The sequence below is a fragment of the Mytilus trossulus genome, chromosome 4 (assembly GCF_036588685.1).
Source record: "Mytilus trossulus isolate FHL-02 chromosome 4, PNRI_Mtr1.1.1.hap1, whole genome shotgun sequence".
Lineage (NCBI taxonomy): Eukaryota > Metazoa > Mollusca > Bivalvia > Mytilida > Mytilidae > Mytilus > Mytilus trossulus.
In genome coordinates, this window is record NC_086376.1 from 87,570,771 (window position 1) to 87,584,310 (window position 13,540).

The 13,540-nt window shown below is 32.2% G+C and overlaps 1 protein-coding gene across 1 annotated transcript in view; it reads right to left on the reverse strand.

Moving 5' to 3' along the window:
* LOC134716878 (uncharacterized) overlaps positions 1–13,300 on the reverse strand; it is a 45,126-nt gene extending 31,826 nt beyond the window's left edge. Inside the window, exons 1-14 of the mRNA XM_063579893.1 lie at positions 13,115–13,300; positions 11,242–11,376; positions 10,202–10,357; positions 9,738–9,860; positions 8,040–8,219; positions 7,674–7,808; positions 6,909–7,055; positions 6,378–6,451; positions 5,412–5,568; positions 3,604–3,712; positions 2,818–3,027; positions 2,224–2,421; positions 1,380–1,565; positions 383–709 (exon numbers count right to left, since the gene is read on the reverse strand). Coding sequence (XP_063435963.1) covers positions 383–709; positions 1,380–1,565; positions 2,224–2,421; positions 2,818–3,027; positions 3,604–3,712; positions 5,412–5,568; positions 6,378–6,451; positions 6,909–7,055; positions 7,674–7,808; positions 8,040–8,219; positions 9,738–9,860; positions 10,202–10,357; positions 11,242–11,376; positions 13,115–13,195 — 2,218 coding nt within the window. The 5' untranslated portion in view covers positions 13,196–13,300. The remainder of the gene's footprint in view (positions 1–382; positions 710–1,379; positions 1,566–2,223; positions 2,422–2,817; positions 3,028–3,603; positions 3,713–5,411; positions 5,569–6,377; positions 6,452–6,908; positions 7,056–7,673; positions 7,809–8,039; positions 8,220–9,737; positions 9,861–10,201; positions 10,358–11,241; positions 11,377–13,114) is intronic.
* Positions 13,301–13,540: the final 240 nt, after the last annotated feature.

Genomic DNA, 13,540 nt, shown 5'->3' on the forward strand with positions numbered 1-13,540 from the left:
AATTATAAGTCAATCTAAATTTATGAAAATGAGGTAAAATGCAAACGACATACATGCCACATAGAAGCGTCAGACCATATAAACATTAAGGAACAAAATATAGATAATTTAGATCTACTGGTTAACCATGTTAAATTTGAAAAAAATGTACAAATAATCTATATCTTTGTCATCTATAACATGCAGTAAACATACCCAGTATATAATGCTTTCAGAAACATTTTTTACAATTGCATAAAAATACATGGGCTCAAAGTGTAGTGATACCATATTTACCTTGGATTCATTTATTTTCATATGCAGACTTAAGTGGATACTTTTATTTCATGAATAGTAATGAATACACAGTTTCAAAATATTCAACTATAATTTTACTCCATACCTTGACTAGACTTTAACCTTGATGTGCGTTGATATGATTCTACAGGCTTCCTGCTCTGTTGATGGGATTCCTGTGGCTTAACTTTTGTTTGATGATATGATTCCTGAGATGAGACAGATTGCAATGATTCAGTACTTTGCTGAAATGCACTTCTTTGTAAGGGGACTACTTTTTGTAGCGTAGACATAGATGAGTGTGTGAGAAAGTCCTCCTTACTGCAGATATCCTCCTGTAGGAATCTGTTGTCAAGTGGTAGGGATTTCAAAGCACCAGTTGATGAAAATTTAATGTGACTAGAACTGGATGTTTTCCTCCTTTTCTCTGCTTCTATAATGTGAAGGAAACATTTTAAATTAAAACTGTGGTTTTCTTTCTTACATATTATTCTAAAAGGCATTGCTTGCAAATAAATTAGTGTTCTGTTAGAAGACATTAAAGTGGGTTTCATTGGGGTCTAAGCGTGACGCGGGATTGCCAATTTTTTGTAAGCGGGACACGTGAAAGTCAAATTAATGTGTCGTGAAAACCGGAAATGAGGTCTTGCGGGACCCGGGAAATGACAAAAAAATATGATTATTTATACGTACATAGTGTAAGCGGGATACGGGAATCTGATTAAACAGTAAGCGCGATCCGGGCTCGGAACCCCCAAATGAGACCCCCATTAAAGTTGAAGTTTTCCTTCTTTCGGCAGCTTCTGTAATGTATTTTTTTTAATAAGAAAACATATTTATTCTAAATATGATTTTAAATGGTATTGCCTAATGAATGAATGAGAGTTCAGTTTAAGATAATTTTTCACATCCATTCCTTGCAATAGTTTCTATTTGTATATATAAAATCTATACACAAGCATACACTTTTGAATATTATAGTTAGCAATTTTTTTCAATCTTGTGGCTGTAAAATCTTTGATTGTTTGTCTTTAATCATAAAATATGATGTTTAATGCTTTTCATCAGAAATTAAAAGCTAAAAAGTTTAAAAGTATAAAAACCTGCAAATCTGAGATTCCGTCTCTCTGGACTAAGTATGCTTGGCTGATTATCTGCATTTAAACCATTTTTCACTTTTCTTACACATTCTAACAAATGTGATAATCTTCTAAGTAATGATTCTACAGCTGAATTACTGGTAACATCAGAGTATACATGAGTTGATCCTGCTCTTATACCAGTTATTGCTGTAAGTTGAAAGAAAAGAACTCAAGATTATAAATATTTTATTAAACAATGGCTTTCACAAAAAATCTAACATTGTAAAATACTAACGTTGCAAGTTTGCTCTCGTCTTAAGTGTTAAAAAATGGAGACATTTGTCAATATCAATTGAACAGTTGGTCCTAAATGTGACAATAGGTAAAAAGTTACATAAACGAAAGTCAAAGATGCAATTGTATAAAAGCTGATATGATGGACTTATAAATTCTAGAAAAAACACTTATTTATGTATGGCCTTTTGATCAAACCAGACTTCAAGCTTGATGACAAAAGGTGGAAGTAAAATGATCATGTGGTAGGGTTAAAACAATATAGAGAAAAATGGATTGATTAACATAATAATTACAGTCAATACATCTCAAAATTTATCTTTCATTACGATTTTCTGTAATTTAAGAAGAAGAAAAAAACGCTGCCAATTCACTTATTATTATGGATTATATTTTACTTGGATAATAATTATTATTTTTATTTTCATAGACATTAGATTTTATGGTTTTGCCAAAGTCTGTATACCAGCCTTTAGAAAATGTGTACATTATTGACCATTTTAATTTGTTTTTAACCTATACCCACAAAATATATGGAAATTGAATCCACTGTATATAAATATGAACAAACCTTTATGGAGGCTTTTAACATAAACCAATAATCCATTACGATATAGTGGATCATCATGGCTGTCGACAATTCTCTCTCCAACCTGACACACACGTCGTGATCTACCCACCAGAGATTTTATTGCACTATTTATACCTTCTACATCACAGGTCATTACAAATCCTCTACAGACACCTATATCTTCTTCAATTCTTTTCTCTGAATTAAATAAAGGGAACTGATAATATATATGCACATGCTGACAAAATATATCATAATTGGTTGACAATATATAGAATACTCATCTATGAAAACCACCTACATGACCTATTGATCTTCAAATACTGTAGGTTTCAGAAAAAATCAGATTTTTTAATATCAATGCAAAAATAGCCAAAAAAAACAACTTGAAATTCAAAATTTGATAGCATTAAATGTATGCAAATTTTTATGAAATTTTAAAAATCAATTTCACAATTTTGTCTATTGTTCAACCATCCCAATAATAAATTATATAAAATTCCTTAACTTACAGTATGCAGGGGTTAATTTTTTAAGTTGAAATTAAATATACCAATCTTTCACCATTTTAAGACAAATTATATTATTACTAACCAGAGACACCCATAAATATCTGAGGATCTGTCATTTCATCCAAGATTTGCATCAAAGTATTCAACTCAAATGACCATTCTTTCATCAGAAGCTTGACATGACGGACGGCCATTTTGTCTAACTGGTCCCTTGCCATACATAGAGCTGCTGGAACAATGTCAGGATCCAGTCTTTCAAGATGACATACACATGTTCTTATTACTCTCACACCTATTAGATATTTTCATATTATATATGTATAAGAAACTGTTAAACTGTAAAGCCATTTGATCAAAACAAAATCATGCACTGAAAGGTCCAATTAATGTTACCATGTGATTGTCCAATTTTGAACATCAAATAAATGTCTAGCCAAAACAGGGGCTAGACTGTATTCATGTAAATATAAATTTACACTTTCCGTTGAAAGATATCCATCAAGTAATTTTGCAACAGTACAAATTTGTTATTATACTGCCATATTCAACTTATTTCTTTATTGTTGTTTTTTTTAAATTTTCAATCACATTGTGTATAAGTTTATAAACATTTGGTGGAGGCAAACTCAAATTAGAGAATGGGATCCAATTTTAAGGCATATAGACAGATATATAGACAATGGATAACCTTAGTGTTTATTAAAAGTGTTGTTGCATTTAATGATGAATTAATAAATACAGAAAAAAATCCACTCTAAGCAGAAAGTGTTAACTGATGAACTGAATTGACAGAAGAGTTGACCACTCTGTATAGATAATATACATATATATTCTTTAATGCGGTTTACACTAAACTAATAAATCTTACGTGTGGCATCAGTTGAGCTAGCTGCAGCAAAGCTGGCAACTTGACACATTTTATCTGCATGTTCTTCAAACTCTGTTATCAAAATGTCATTTTCTCCTATAGACTGATCCTGTTGAATGATAAAATATACATTCCAATTAATACCAAATTAAAAAACAAAACAAATAAAATCTGGAGACTGTCAAATTGATCCAAGACTGTTTTACAAATAATAAGACATTACTTTCAGCCAAGTCTCACCATAAGACTTTAGACAAAGTTCAGAATCGGGCACTATGTATCATCACAGGTGCTATGAAATCAACACCAATAAAAAGTATGGAGGATATAACAAACATACCCCCAATAGGAAAGAGAAGGGAGTGCAAAGCCATGATACAGGCCGGCAAATATCAGTGTTCACAAGACCACCCAATGAATACTAGACTAAAACAACTCTCATCAGGCAGACTAAAAAGATCCAGCTTTACATTAGAGACAAGAGCATTGCAAAGAAAACACCATGAAGCCCTACCAAAATATATAGAACACATAGTTTTCACAAAGAATAACACCCCATGTGAAGAAAAACTTGGAAATGTCACCATCCAGACCTCAGTTCCGCTCATTACCACCAGAGATGAACAGACTAGTAATGTAAAGAAAATACTTACAATGAGTATGCTTGAAGAACAGTATCCTTCAGAAACTTGGGTAAGAGTATATACAGATGGGTCAGCCACAAATGCCACAACAAATGGAGGGGCTGGTATATACATTAAGTACCCCAATGGAGATCAACAATCAGAAGCAATACCAACAGGCCTACATTATTCAAACTACAAAGCTGAAGAAGAAGCCATTACTAATGCTGCACACTCCATCAAAAACAAAATCGATGATACATCTCAAGTAGTATTCCTGACTGATGCCCTCCCTGTTCTACAAGCTTTGAAGAACGACAAGCTGCCTCAACTCCAACAAGCTTTATACAACATCAAAAGTCTGACAACAGTAATTCAGTGGATCCCTTCACACTGTGGAGTTTGGACTAATGAATAAGCCGACAGATTAGCAAAGTATGGTGCTGAACAACAACAGGAAGAAAATCCAGTCTGCTTTACAGAGATGAAGACTATCATAAAATCTCTGTTCAACACTCCACAGCAACAAGATAGTTACCACCAGCTAACAAGATCTGAACAAACCACCATATTTAGACTGAGGACAGGACCAACATCTACACAAAGTCATGAAAGTTGTTCCATCTCCTATGTGTCCTTGTGGAGAAGCAGACCAGGATACAGCACACCTCTTCCAGTCATGCAATTTCCATCAGGCATTGAGAGATAAGATATGGCACTCAGTAACATCACTTGAAGAGAAGCTATACGTACCAGTGGATGCCCTACAGAAGACCACCAGATTTGTTGAGGAGACTGGTATTCAAGTGTAAAGGCGAACGATAAGAAGAAGAATAAGACATTTATCAATTATGCTTGCTTTAAAAGATCTGAATTCTTTTAAATAAAATGACACATCAGATTATTTTACCTCGAAATAACATGTCAACAAATTTTATCGTAAAGTTAACAGAACATTTTCTCTTCTTGATGTCCCAACTAAATAAAAAAAGCTCATCTTTTACTATTAATTTTTCTATTCTAGTAATATATATTTCGAGCATAGGGAATACAAAATCCTATTAAGAGTATCTTTCATGAGTTTCTTGACCTATTAACAATTTCCATTACTCCAAGAACGATGTTATCAAATGTAGTAATGTATAAATAGCAGAGGAGTATATGAAAAGAAAAATGGTGTTGTACCTGTTTAGGATACATAGCTGCCTTTATCAATCTTTCTATAGGTTCTGTTGTTTCTTTGAATATATCTACTATCAAGTGAAGTAAACTCATGTTGACGTTCTTCTCCAGTTCACAAAACTCATCAATCAAGGATTCACAACACTCATCATAATCCTCTCTGTACAAAATAAAATCTCATTATACATTGTAGTGCTGTGTATTCATCATTATTCTGGATATACCATTTTTTATCTATGAGTAGGTATATATGTGATCTTTGATGGTTATATAGGCTTGAAAATATAATTTGGCAAATCACAAAAAATATAGGTTCTCATTCTTTCAATCCACAAAAAATGAATGAATCCACAGTAATCAAAATTTAGGTAACTATTAAACAAGAATGTCTCCAAAGTACATGGATGCCCCACTCGCACTATCATTTTCCATGTTCAATGGACCGAGAAATTGGATAAAAAATATAATTAGGCATTAAAATTAGAAAGATAATATCATAGGGAACATGTGTACTAAGTTTCAAGTTGATTGGACTTCAACTTCATTAAAAACTACCTTGACCAAAAACTTTAACCTGAAGTGGGACAGACGGACGAACGAACAGATGGTCGAACGAACATACAGATGAACGAACAGACACACAGACCAGAAAACATAATGCCCCTCTACTATTGTAGGTGGGGCATAAAAACAATTACCTTTCACAATGAGGGAAATTTATTGTAAGCAATAATGTGATAAAAACAAGAGTGTCCATGCTGAAGTGGCTTCTTGCTTTACTGACCATGACTGAATTTTATGTTGAAATCTTTCGGATTAAAATTAGAAACAAATAAAACAGAATATATTTTGACACATCTTAAAATATCTTTTGATTGTATCTAATTTTCCCTTTCTGTTACTTATATCTTTTAAATGTATTGTTTGTGACACATGTTCTTTTTTCAGTTTCATTATATATATACTGACCTCATTCTTTGTATATCTGTTTTCTCTTTGATAGAAATGGACAAGGCTAATACACGACCTTTAAGTTGTAAAATCTACAAATAATTATATATTTATCACATTAAAAACTGGTTTTAATGGCACTCCTGCATTTCTTGTTGGCAAACATAATATAAATACATGGATATTCTTATACATTAGTTTAATTTTTCAATGTCTACTTTTGTTTTTTGTATTTATTAAAATATCAATCTCCATATCACAATTGTTGTATAAATCCTCAATTGGGTTGAATGAGACATTCCACAATACTTTTCAACTTTAAAATTGGTTTGGTATTTTTAACTTTTTTGTTTTGAGCTTCACTGTTGAGTCTTTTGTTGACAAAAACCTGCATCTGGATTTAAAATTATAAACCTGGTTTCTTTGATGTTTTTTTTCTTACCATCAACTCAGGATTCAGATTTCATATAAAACCAAAAAGAATGCTATGTTTGATGTTGCACTAAGCATACAATCAGTGCACTATTATAAATTATTATGTCTACTCACCCTTTGACAATTAATGATTATAAGATTTCTATATGTATCTGTACAGAGATGTGCCACTAACATACTATGTCTGATAATTCCTTCTGTCCAACTTTCTACATCTATATCTAAATCTTCTCGGTTTTCTGTAGACAGGGCCTCTAATATCTAAAATTGTTTGCATTAATAACATATTTTTTATAACACCCTTGATAACATATATATCCCACAGTTCTTGAAAAGAAGTGGCTTGAAAGTTTTGAAGACCAAAATTTTGGCATTTTGCAAATAGAAATAAAAGTGAGTAGCAGCAGATTTTCATGGATGACCTGAGAATATTTTTGAGAGCCATGCTATCCTATTTGTATGCTCTTATATAGATATACATTTAAAATCATAACATTGAAATACACACCTGACACTAGGGTGAAAATAGGTTGAATATTGATATTTGATGTAAAGTGTGATCACTTCAGCACATAATGCATGAAGACTTACATAAAACTTTAAAAAAGAAATACAGCAATAAAAGACTTGTTCCTATGATATAAGGATGTATACGCAAAAATTAATAAAAAAGTTGTGGCAAATATTGTTGTAATATGTGTATGATGAGTATTTCATATTTACTGTGACACATATACAGAATAGTGAAAAATATTGTCTAAATAAGTGTATGAGGTGTATGTCATATTTATTGTGCCACATATACAAAATAATGACAATAATTGATTATTTATGTTCAAGAACCATTTTTAAAATAAAATGTCTTTACTTAAAACATACCTGATCAATTTTAGAAACAAAGTATCCAGGTTCCTCTACATCTAAATAATCTTCTTCAGTAAATTTGTTTTCTATGGCCTCAACTATATCTCTAACAGCAGACAAAACTTGGTTTATCACATAGGACTTGCTCACCTGTCAAAAAGTTAAAGTCTAATAATAATCAAGATTAAAAATGTTAAAACTAGGTAAAGTGGATTCTATTAAGGATTTCAGATTTTAAGTACAGTATTTTGTGTTTCCGTTAGAGATGTTTGTTCTCATCATTTAAATCTTCAGTTCAGGATCTAAAATAAAGGTTATGATTACTTTTGGATCTGCTTATTCATGCAAATATACTGAACCTAACCGTGTAATACTACTTACATGAGCCTGTGCATTACTAGGATATTTTATACAACTTTGTAAAGCTACACTTATTGATGGAATGGATTTCTTCAGTAGATTGAGAGCTGTAATTATTTTCTCCCTTTGTCTATCTTGACACAGATCTTTTTGTCTCTTGTTTGCTAAAGATGTTAAAATGGAAGTAGTATCTGTGAAACTCTGAAAGTAAAACCAAGATGTGCTTAAGATGTTAGAATGGAAGTTGTATCTGTGAAACTCTGAAAGTAAAACCAAGATGTGCTAAAGATGTTAGAATGGAAGTAGTATCTGTGAAACTCTGAAAGTAAAACCAAGATGTGCTAAAGATGTCAGAATGGAAGTTGTATCTGTGAAACTCTGAAAGTAAAACCAAGATGTGCTAAAGATGTCAGAATGGAAGTTGTATCTGTGAAACTCTGAAAGTAAAACCAAGATGTGCTAAAGATGTTAGAATGGAAGTAGTATCTGTGAAACTCTGAAAGTAAAACCAAGATGTGCTAAAGATGTCAGAATGGAAGTTGTATCTGTGAAACTCTGAAAGTAAAACCAAGATGTGCTAAAGATGTCAGAATGGAAGTTGTATCTGTGAAACTCTGAAAGTAAAACCAAGATGTGCTAAAGATGTCAGAATGGAAGTTGTATCTGTGAAACTCTGAAAGTAAAACCAAGATGTGCTAAAGATGTTAGAATGGAAGTAGTATCTGTGAAACTCTGAAAGTAAAACCAAGATGTGCTAAAGATGTCAGAATGGAAGTTGTATCTGTGAAACTCTGAAAGTAAAACCAAGATGTGCTAAAGATGTCAGAATGGAAGTTGTATCTGTGAAACTCTGAAAGTAAAACCAAGATGTGCTAAAGATGTTAGAATGGAAGTAGTATCTGACCAAGATGTGCTAAAGATGTCAGAATGGAAGTTGTATCTGTGAAACTCTGAAAGTAAAACCAAGATGTGCTAAAGATGTTAGAATGGAAGTAGTATCTGTGAAACTCTGAAAGTAAAACCAAGATGTGCTAAAGATGTTAGAATGGAAGTAGTATCTGTGAAACTCTGAAAGTAAAACCAAGATGTGCTAAAGATTTTAGAATGGAAGTAGTATCTGTGAAACTCTGAAAGTAAAACCAAGATGTGCTAAAGATGTTAGAATGGAAGTTGTATCTGTGAAACTCTGAAAGTAAAACCAAGATGTGCTTAAGATGTTAGAATGGAAGTTGTATCTGTGAAACTCTGAAAGTAAAACCACTGTCTTATTAGTATGGATTAAAAATAATAAGGAAAGGAAGTTTGCTAAAATTGCTAAGTTTATTTATTCCTGCATTCTGCTTTTGTATAACAAGCCCTTCTGTCATGTAGTGTTTTAGCTACTAATTTTAACATTGTCATAAAGCAAGAGGTTTGGCATGTCATTAAACCAGGTTCAACCCACCATTTTTTTTAATGTCCTGTACCCTATCAGGAATATGGCAGTTTTTATCAAATACTTTGTTTCTAAATGTGTTGGTGTTTGTTTTGTTGCACCTCTGTGTTCCTGTTGTTTTTCTCTTATAGTTATTAAATGTGTTTCCATCAGTTTTGGTTGATGACCCCAATTTGTTTGTTTCTCTATTGATTTATGAATTTTGAACACCAGTATACTACTGTTGCATTTATCAATAATTCGAAATCCTTTTCAACATGTGTCTGGTTTATTAATATGATTACCTTAAATCTAGATAACAGATCAGTCATATTATTAACATGACTTAGGAGTCCAACAGTTTCTGAGACAGTATGGGCTGCAGCCAGAATTCTCCTAACTTCATAATCATCAGAGACAAGTAACACCTACAAAATAGTAAACAATATTGTTTTCACATAATATGCATACAGTTTAGGGTTCTTTATTTGTTCCAAGTAGATAAGACATTGTTAATTTATCTTCTTGCATTTATAATAAGAAGTACTAATACATGTATATATATTTACTTTTTTATTTATCTATTAAATGTGAAGTTGGCCAAAAAAAATCAAAGTTTTCAAAATATTATGCTTCTGAGGTCCTAATATGAACTCTGTTAATCGACCAGAAAGTCATACAAAGACAAAAAAAAATCAAATCTAGTATCTTTATTGTTCATTTCAAAATAATCAGGAAAGCAACTAGCATTTCATGGACTACATCTTACTTTCATTGTTCCTTGAAGAACATTCTTTGAGGCAGTTATAACTCGACTCTTATTTTCTTTACTAGCTGATGCCGTAACTCTCTGTGATGCTATATATAAATCACTGCTAGATAAATCTAAGATCTCACAAGCACTCTCCATCTGTCTCTTCAGCTCCTGTTATAACATATAAGTGAATATATATAAATCACTGCTAGATAAATCTAAGATCTCACAAGCACTCTCCATCTGTCTCTTCAGCTCCTGTTATAACATATAAGTAAATATATATAAATCACTGCTAGATAAATCTAAGATCTCACAAGCACTCTCCATCTGTCTTTTCAGCTCCTGTTATAACATATAAGTAAATGTTCAGTGGTTGTCATATTTATTTTTTTTCGCAACTGTTTGTTATAAATTAGGCCATTAGTTTTCTCAATTGAATTGATTCATATTTTCATGTGGGTAACCATACAGTTTGATTTTTTCACGTTATTGAAGGCCTTACAGTTGCCTATAATTTCCTACATCCACTTCATTTGAACTTTGGTGGATAGTTGTCTTGTTGGCTATATACCACATTCATGACCATAATGACATCTTCTAATTTTTTTTACAAAATTTATAAACTCAAATTCTGATTTTGTCTCTGAATTTAGCTTCAGTCAGCGCTACTAAATCTTTAGTTTTCTGTGTAATGTTTTGTGGACTGTTGTTTGTTGTTATTTTTCTTTTTGAATATCTTGCATGTGTCTTTGTATCTAATCAATGGGTTTTGATTACAATTTTGTAATGATTGAAATTTGTATTTAAAATAATGGTTTTAAAACTAATATTTGCCAAAATAAATTTAAACTAAATTGATTTTCCAGTCCAATTCTAGCTGGTTCTTTTTACAATTAAATACAGTCTGAAAGGAGAAAAAAATTATAGAAATACATAAACCAACTGGTCATAAGATATTAGATTTTTGCTAAGGTTTGATTATCTCTTGCATGTCGCATGTCTTAGTGTCTAGTATATTTAACCATAAGTTACAAGAAATGTTTGTTGCCTACATCATCTGCAGTCTTGTTAGCTCTTTCTTTTCCTAGTGTCACAAGACGTTCTGCAGCCTGCATAACCATTTCAGCACAGGGCCCCATATCTGTTTGAATGCCATCTGAATGGTCAAGAATGATCAACAACGAAATCTGAAAAAGAAAATATTTTTGAAATGATTAGTGATATATACAAAAAAAATGATTTATATTAAAGTATCAAAATAAAAATATAAGTGAACCAACATCTTGTGTTGTGATTGTGCGGTAGGGTAAAAACGAGTGGATACCGCTAGGTATTCACAGTCATCTTGAAAAAAATGAATATGTCGACAATAAAGACAACAACACTCATGTTTTTACTGTGTAGTATCTATTTATTGGGTCTACATGTTTCGCCTAATCGATAGGCATCATCAGGACAATTGTACAAAGAAATATGACAGTGAAGTATGAATTTAGCGGTTAGCGGTTTTAACCGGAAGTACAAGTTAAACAATGGTGGTTATGGTGACGTTATATAAATAGATAGTGAAAGTGAAAGTAAATTACAATAGAAAATATATAAACATGATAAATAGAAATGTTCGTGTTTTCTTGAATGGTAACAGCATCTCTTGTGGTTGACATCTATCCTGTTCTGTGTAGTTAATCTCATGAGAGGTCTTTGGTGGTATTGCACGTTGTAGTTATCTAAATAAATAATCATGTCAGTGAATTCCAAATTGGACAACACCTCACTGTTCACTCCGTACAGTCAACTGGCTTCGCTCTGGGACCCTTGAGTTACTGCTTCCAATTGCGTCGGAAATGGTGTGAAGTGTATGATCGTCGCACATTTTGGAAATTAAAAAAAGTGGTAAATCCGTAAATATTTAATTATGAGTTGTGTTAATGATTTTACTTTTGATGTGGTTTGATGTTGAATCTGTACATGCTGTAAGAGCTTCCAGCAGGTTTCTTCTTTCTTAACCGGTGGTAAAGTATTGTAATAGTTGAGACTCTGTTAAATCTTTATGTTAATTTTGCGTAGTGTCATAAATTCAGCTAGGTGGTCATGATTTTTTAATAGTGTTATCAGCGGTTGTAGCGATTTCTTCTTCTCTTGCTCCTTCTCTTCTTGGACAGTGTGGAATCTTGGTCATTTTCAGGAAAAGATAAGGAATCTTGGTATTGGTCAGTAGCTGATCTCTTGCTGGATCCAGAACTTTTTCAAGGGTCGATTTGACTTGTACCCAAAACTTTAAGCTGAGGCAGGGCAGGGCAGACAAATTCTTGTCAAATCAGCATCTGGTCAAATTGACATCCTACATGTATGTAGTCATTTTGGCACCCATGTCAAATACATGTATGTAATTGTTAAATATATATATATATATATATATATATATTGTCAGTGTTCTATGCAAAAAGATCAAAACTAAGAAACTGGTGTCCATAAATTGACAGAAATATTGACTTACCATGCTTATTCACTATTTTTTAGGGGTTTCTGTATGTATTTTTTCCTTCCACATACCTAATTTGTATCAAATGGCAATGTATTGGATAATTGTAATGTGTTATGTATGCTTTAACTTGTTAAGCATTTTGCATTATTGTAGGTTTAATATTGCTTTAACTTTCCTGAAAATGAATTAACCAACTAATTGTCGAATTGACTTTTTATAGGTGCCGATTTGACCAGGCGTCGACTAGACTTTAAACGGACAGACGAAGGACGTACGCTCAGAAAAAAAAACCTGACGCCCCTAGTTTGGATATTAAAAGTCAAAGGGTGAAAATCAGTTGTGGCTGATGTCTTTTCGCATAATTTTGGGAAATAAAAATATATCGTCTGCCACATCACAGCATTTTTGAGAGCTGACTAACGCGGGGTTTTACATCTCACCTGTGACGCAATTGGTGCTAAAACTCGTTCTATCGATTTTGTTTGTACTAAATTTGACAAAAGTCCACATGTAACTTCCATCTGAATTTAAAATTGTTCAAAAATAGCTGAAACTTTTGTTATCACTGTACAAACATTTTCAAAACAATCCTCGGCTTTATTCTTCGTTTCAAAGATAAAACCCGAGAACACAAGGTTTACACAAATAAATATGCGGATCCGATCTAGGCACATACGTTTAATTTGATTTATTGTGTTATAATTTATTTATGTATTCCTGAATATTTTGACACCATAACTAGTTAATATCTAAACATATCTAATCTTCTATCACTATCTTTACAACTTTTAGTGTCACTTTTTAATTTTCGCTAAATGAAATTTGGCCAGACTGTCTGCGTAAAATATAATTGCCAAATCAAAAAT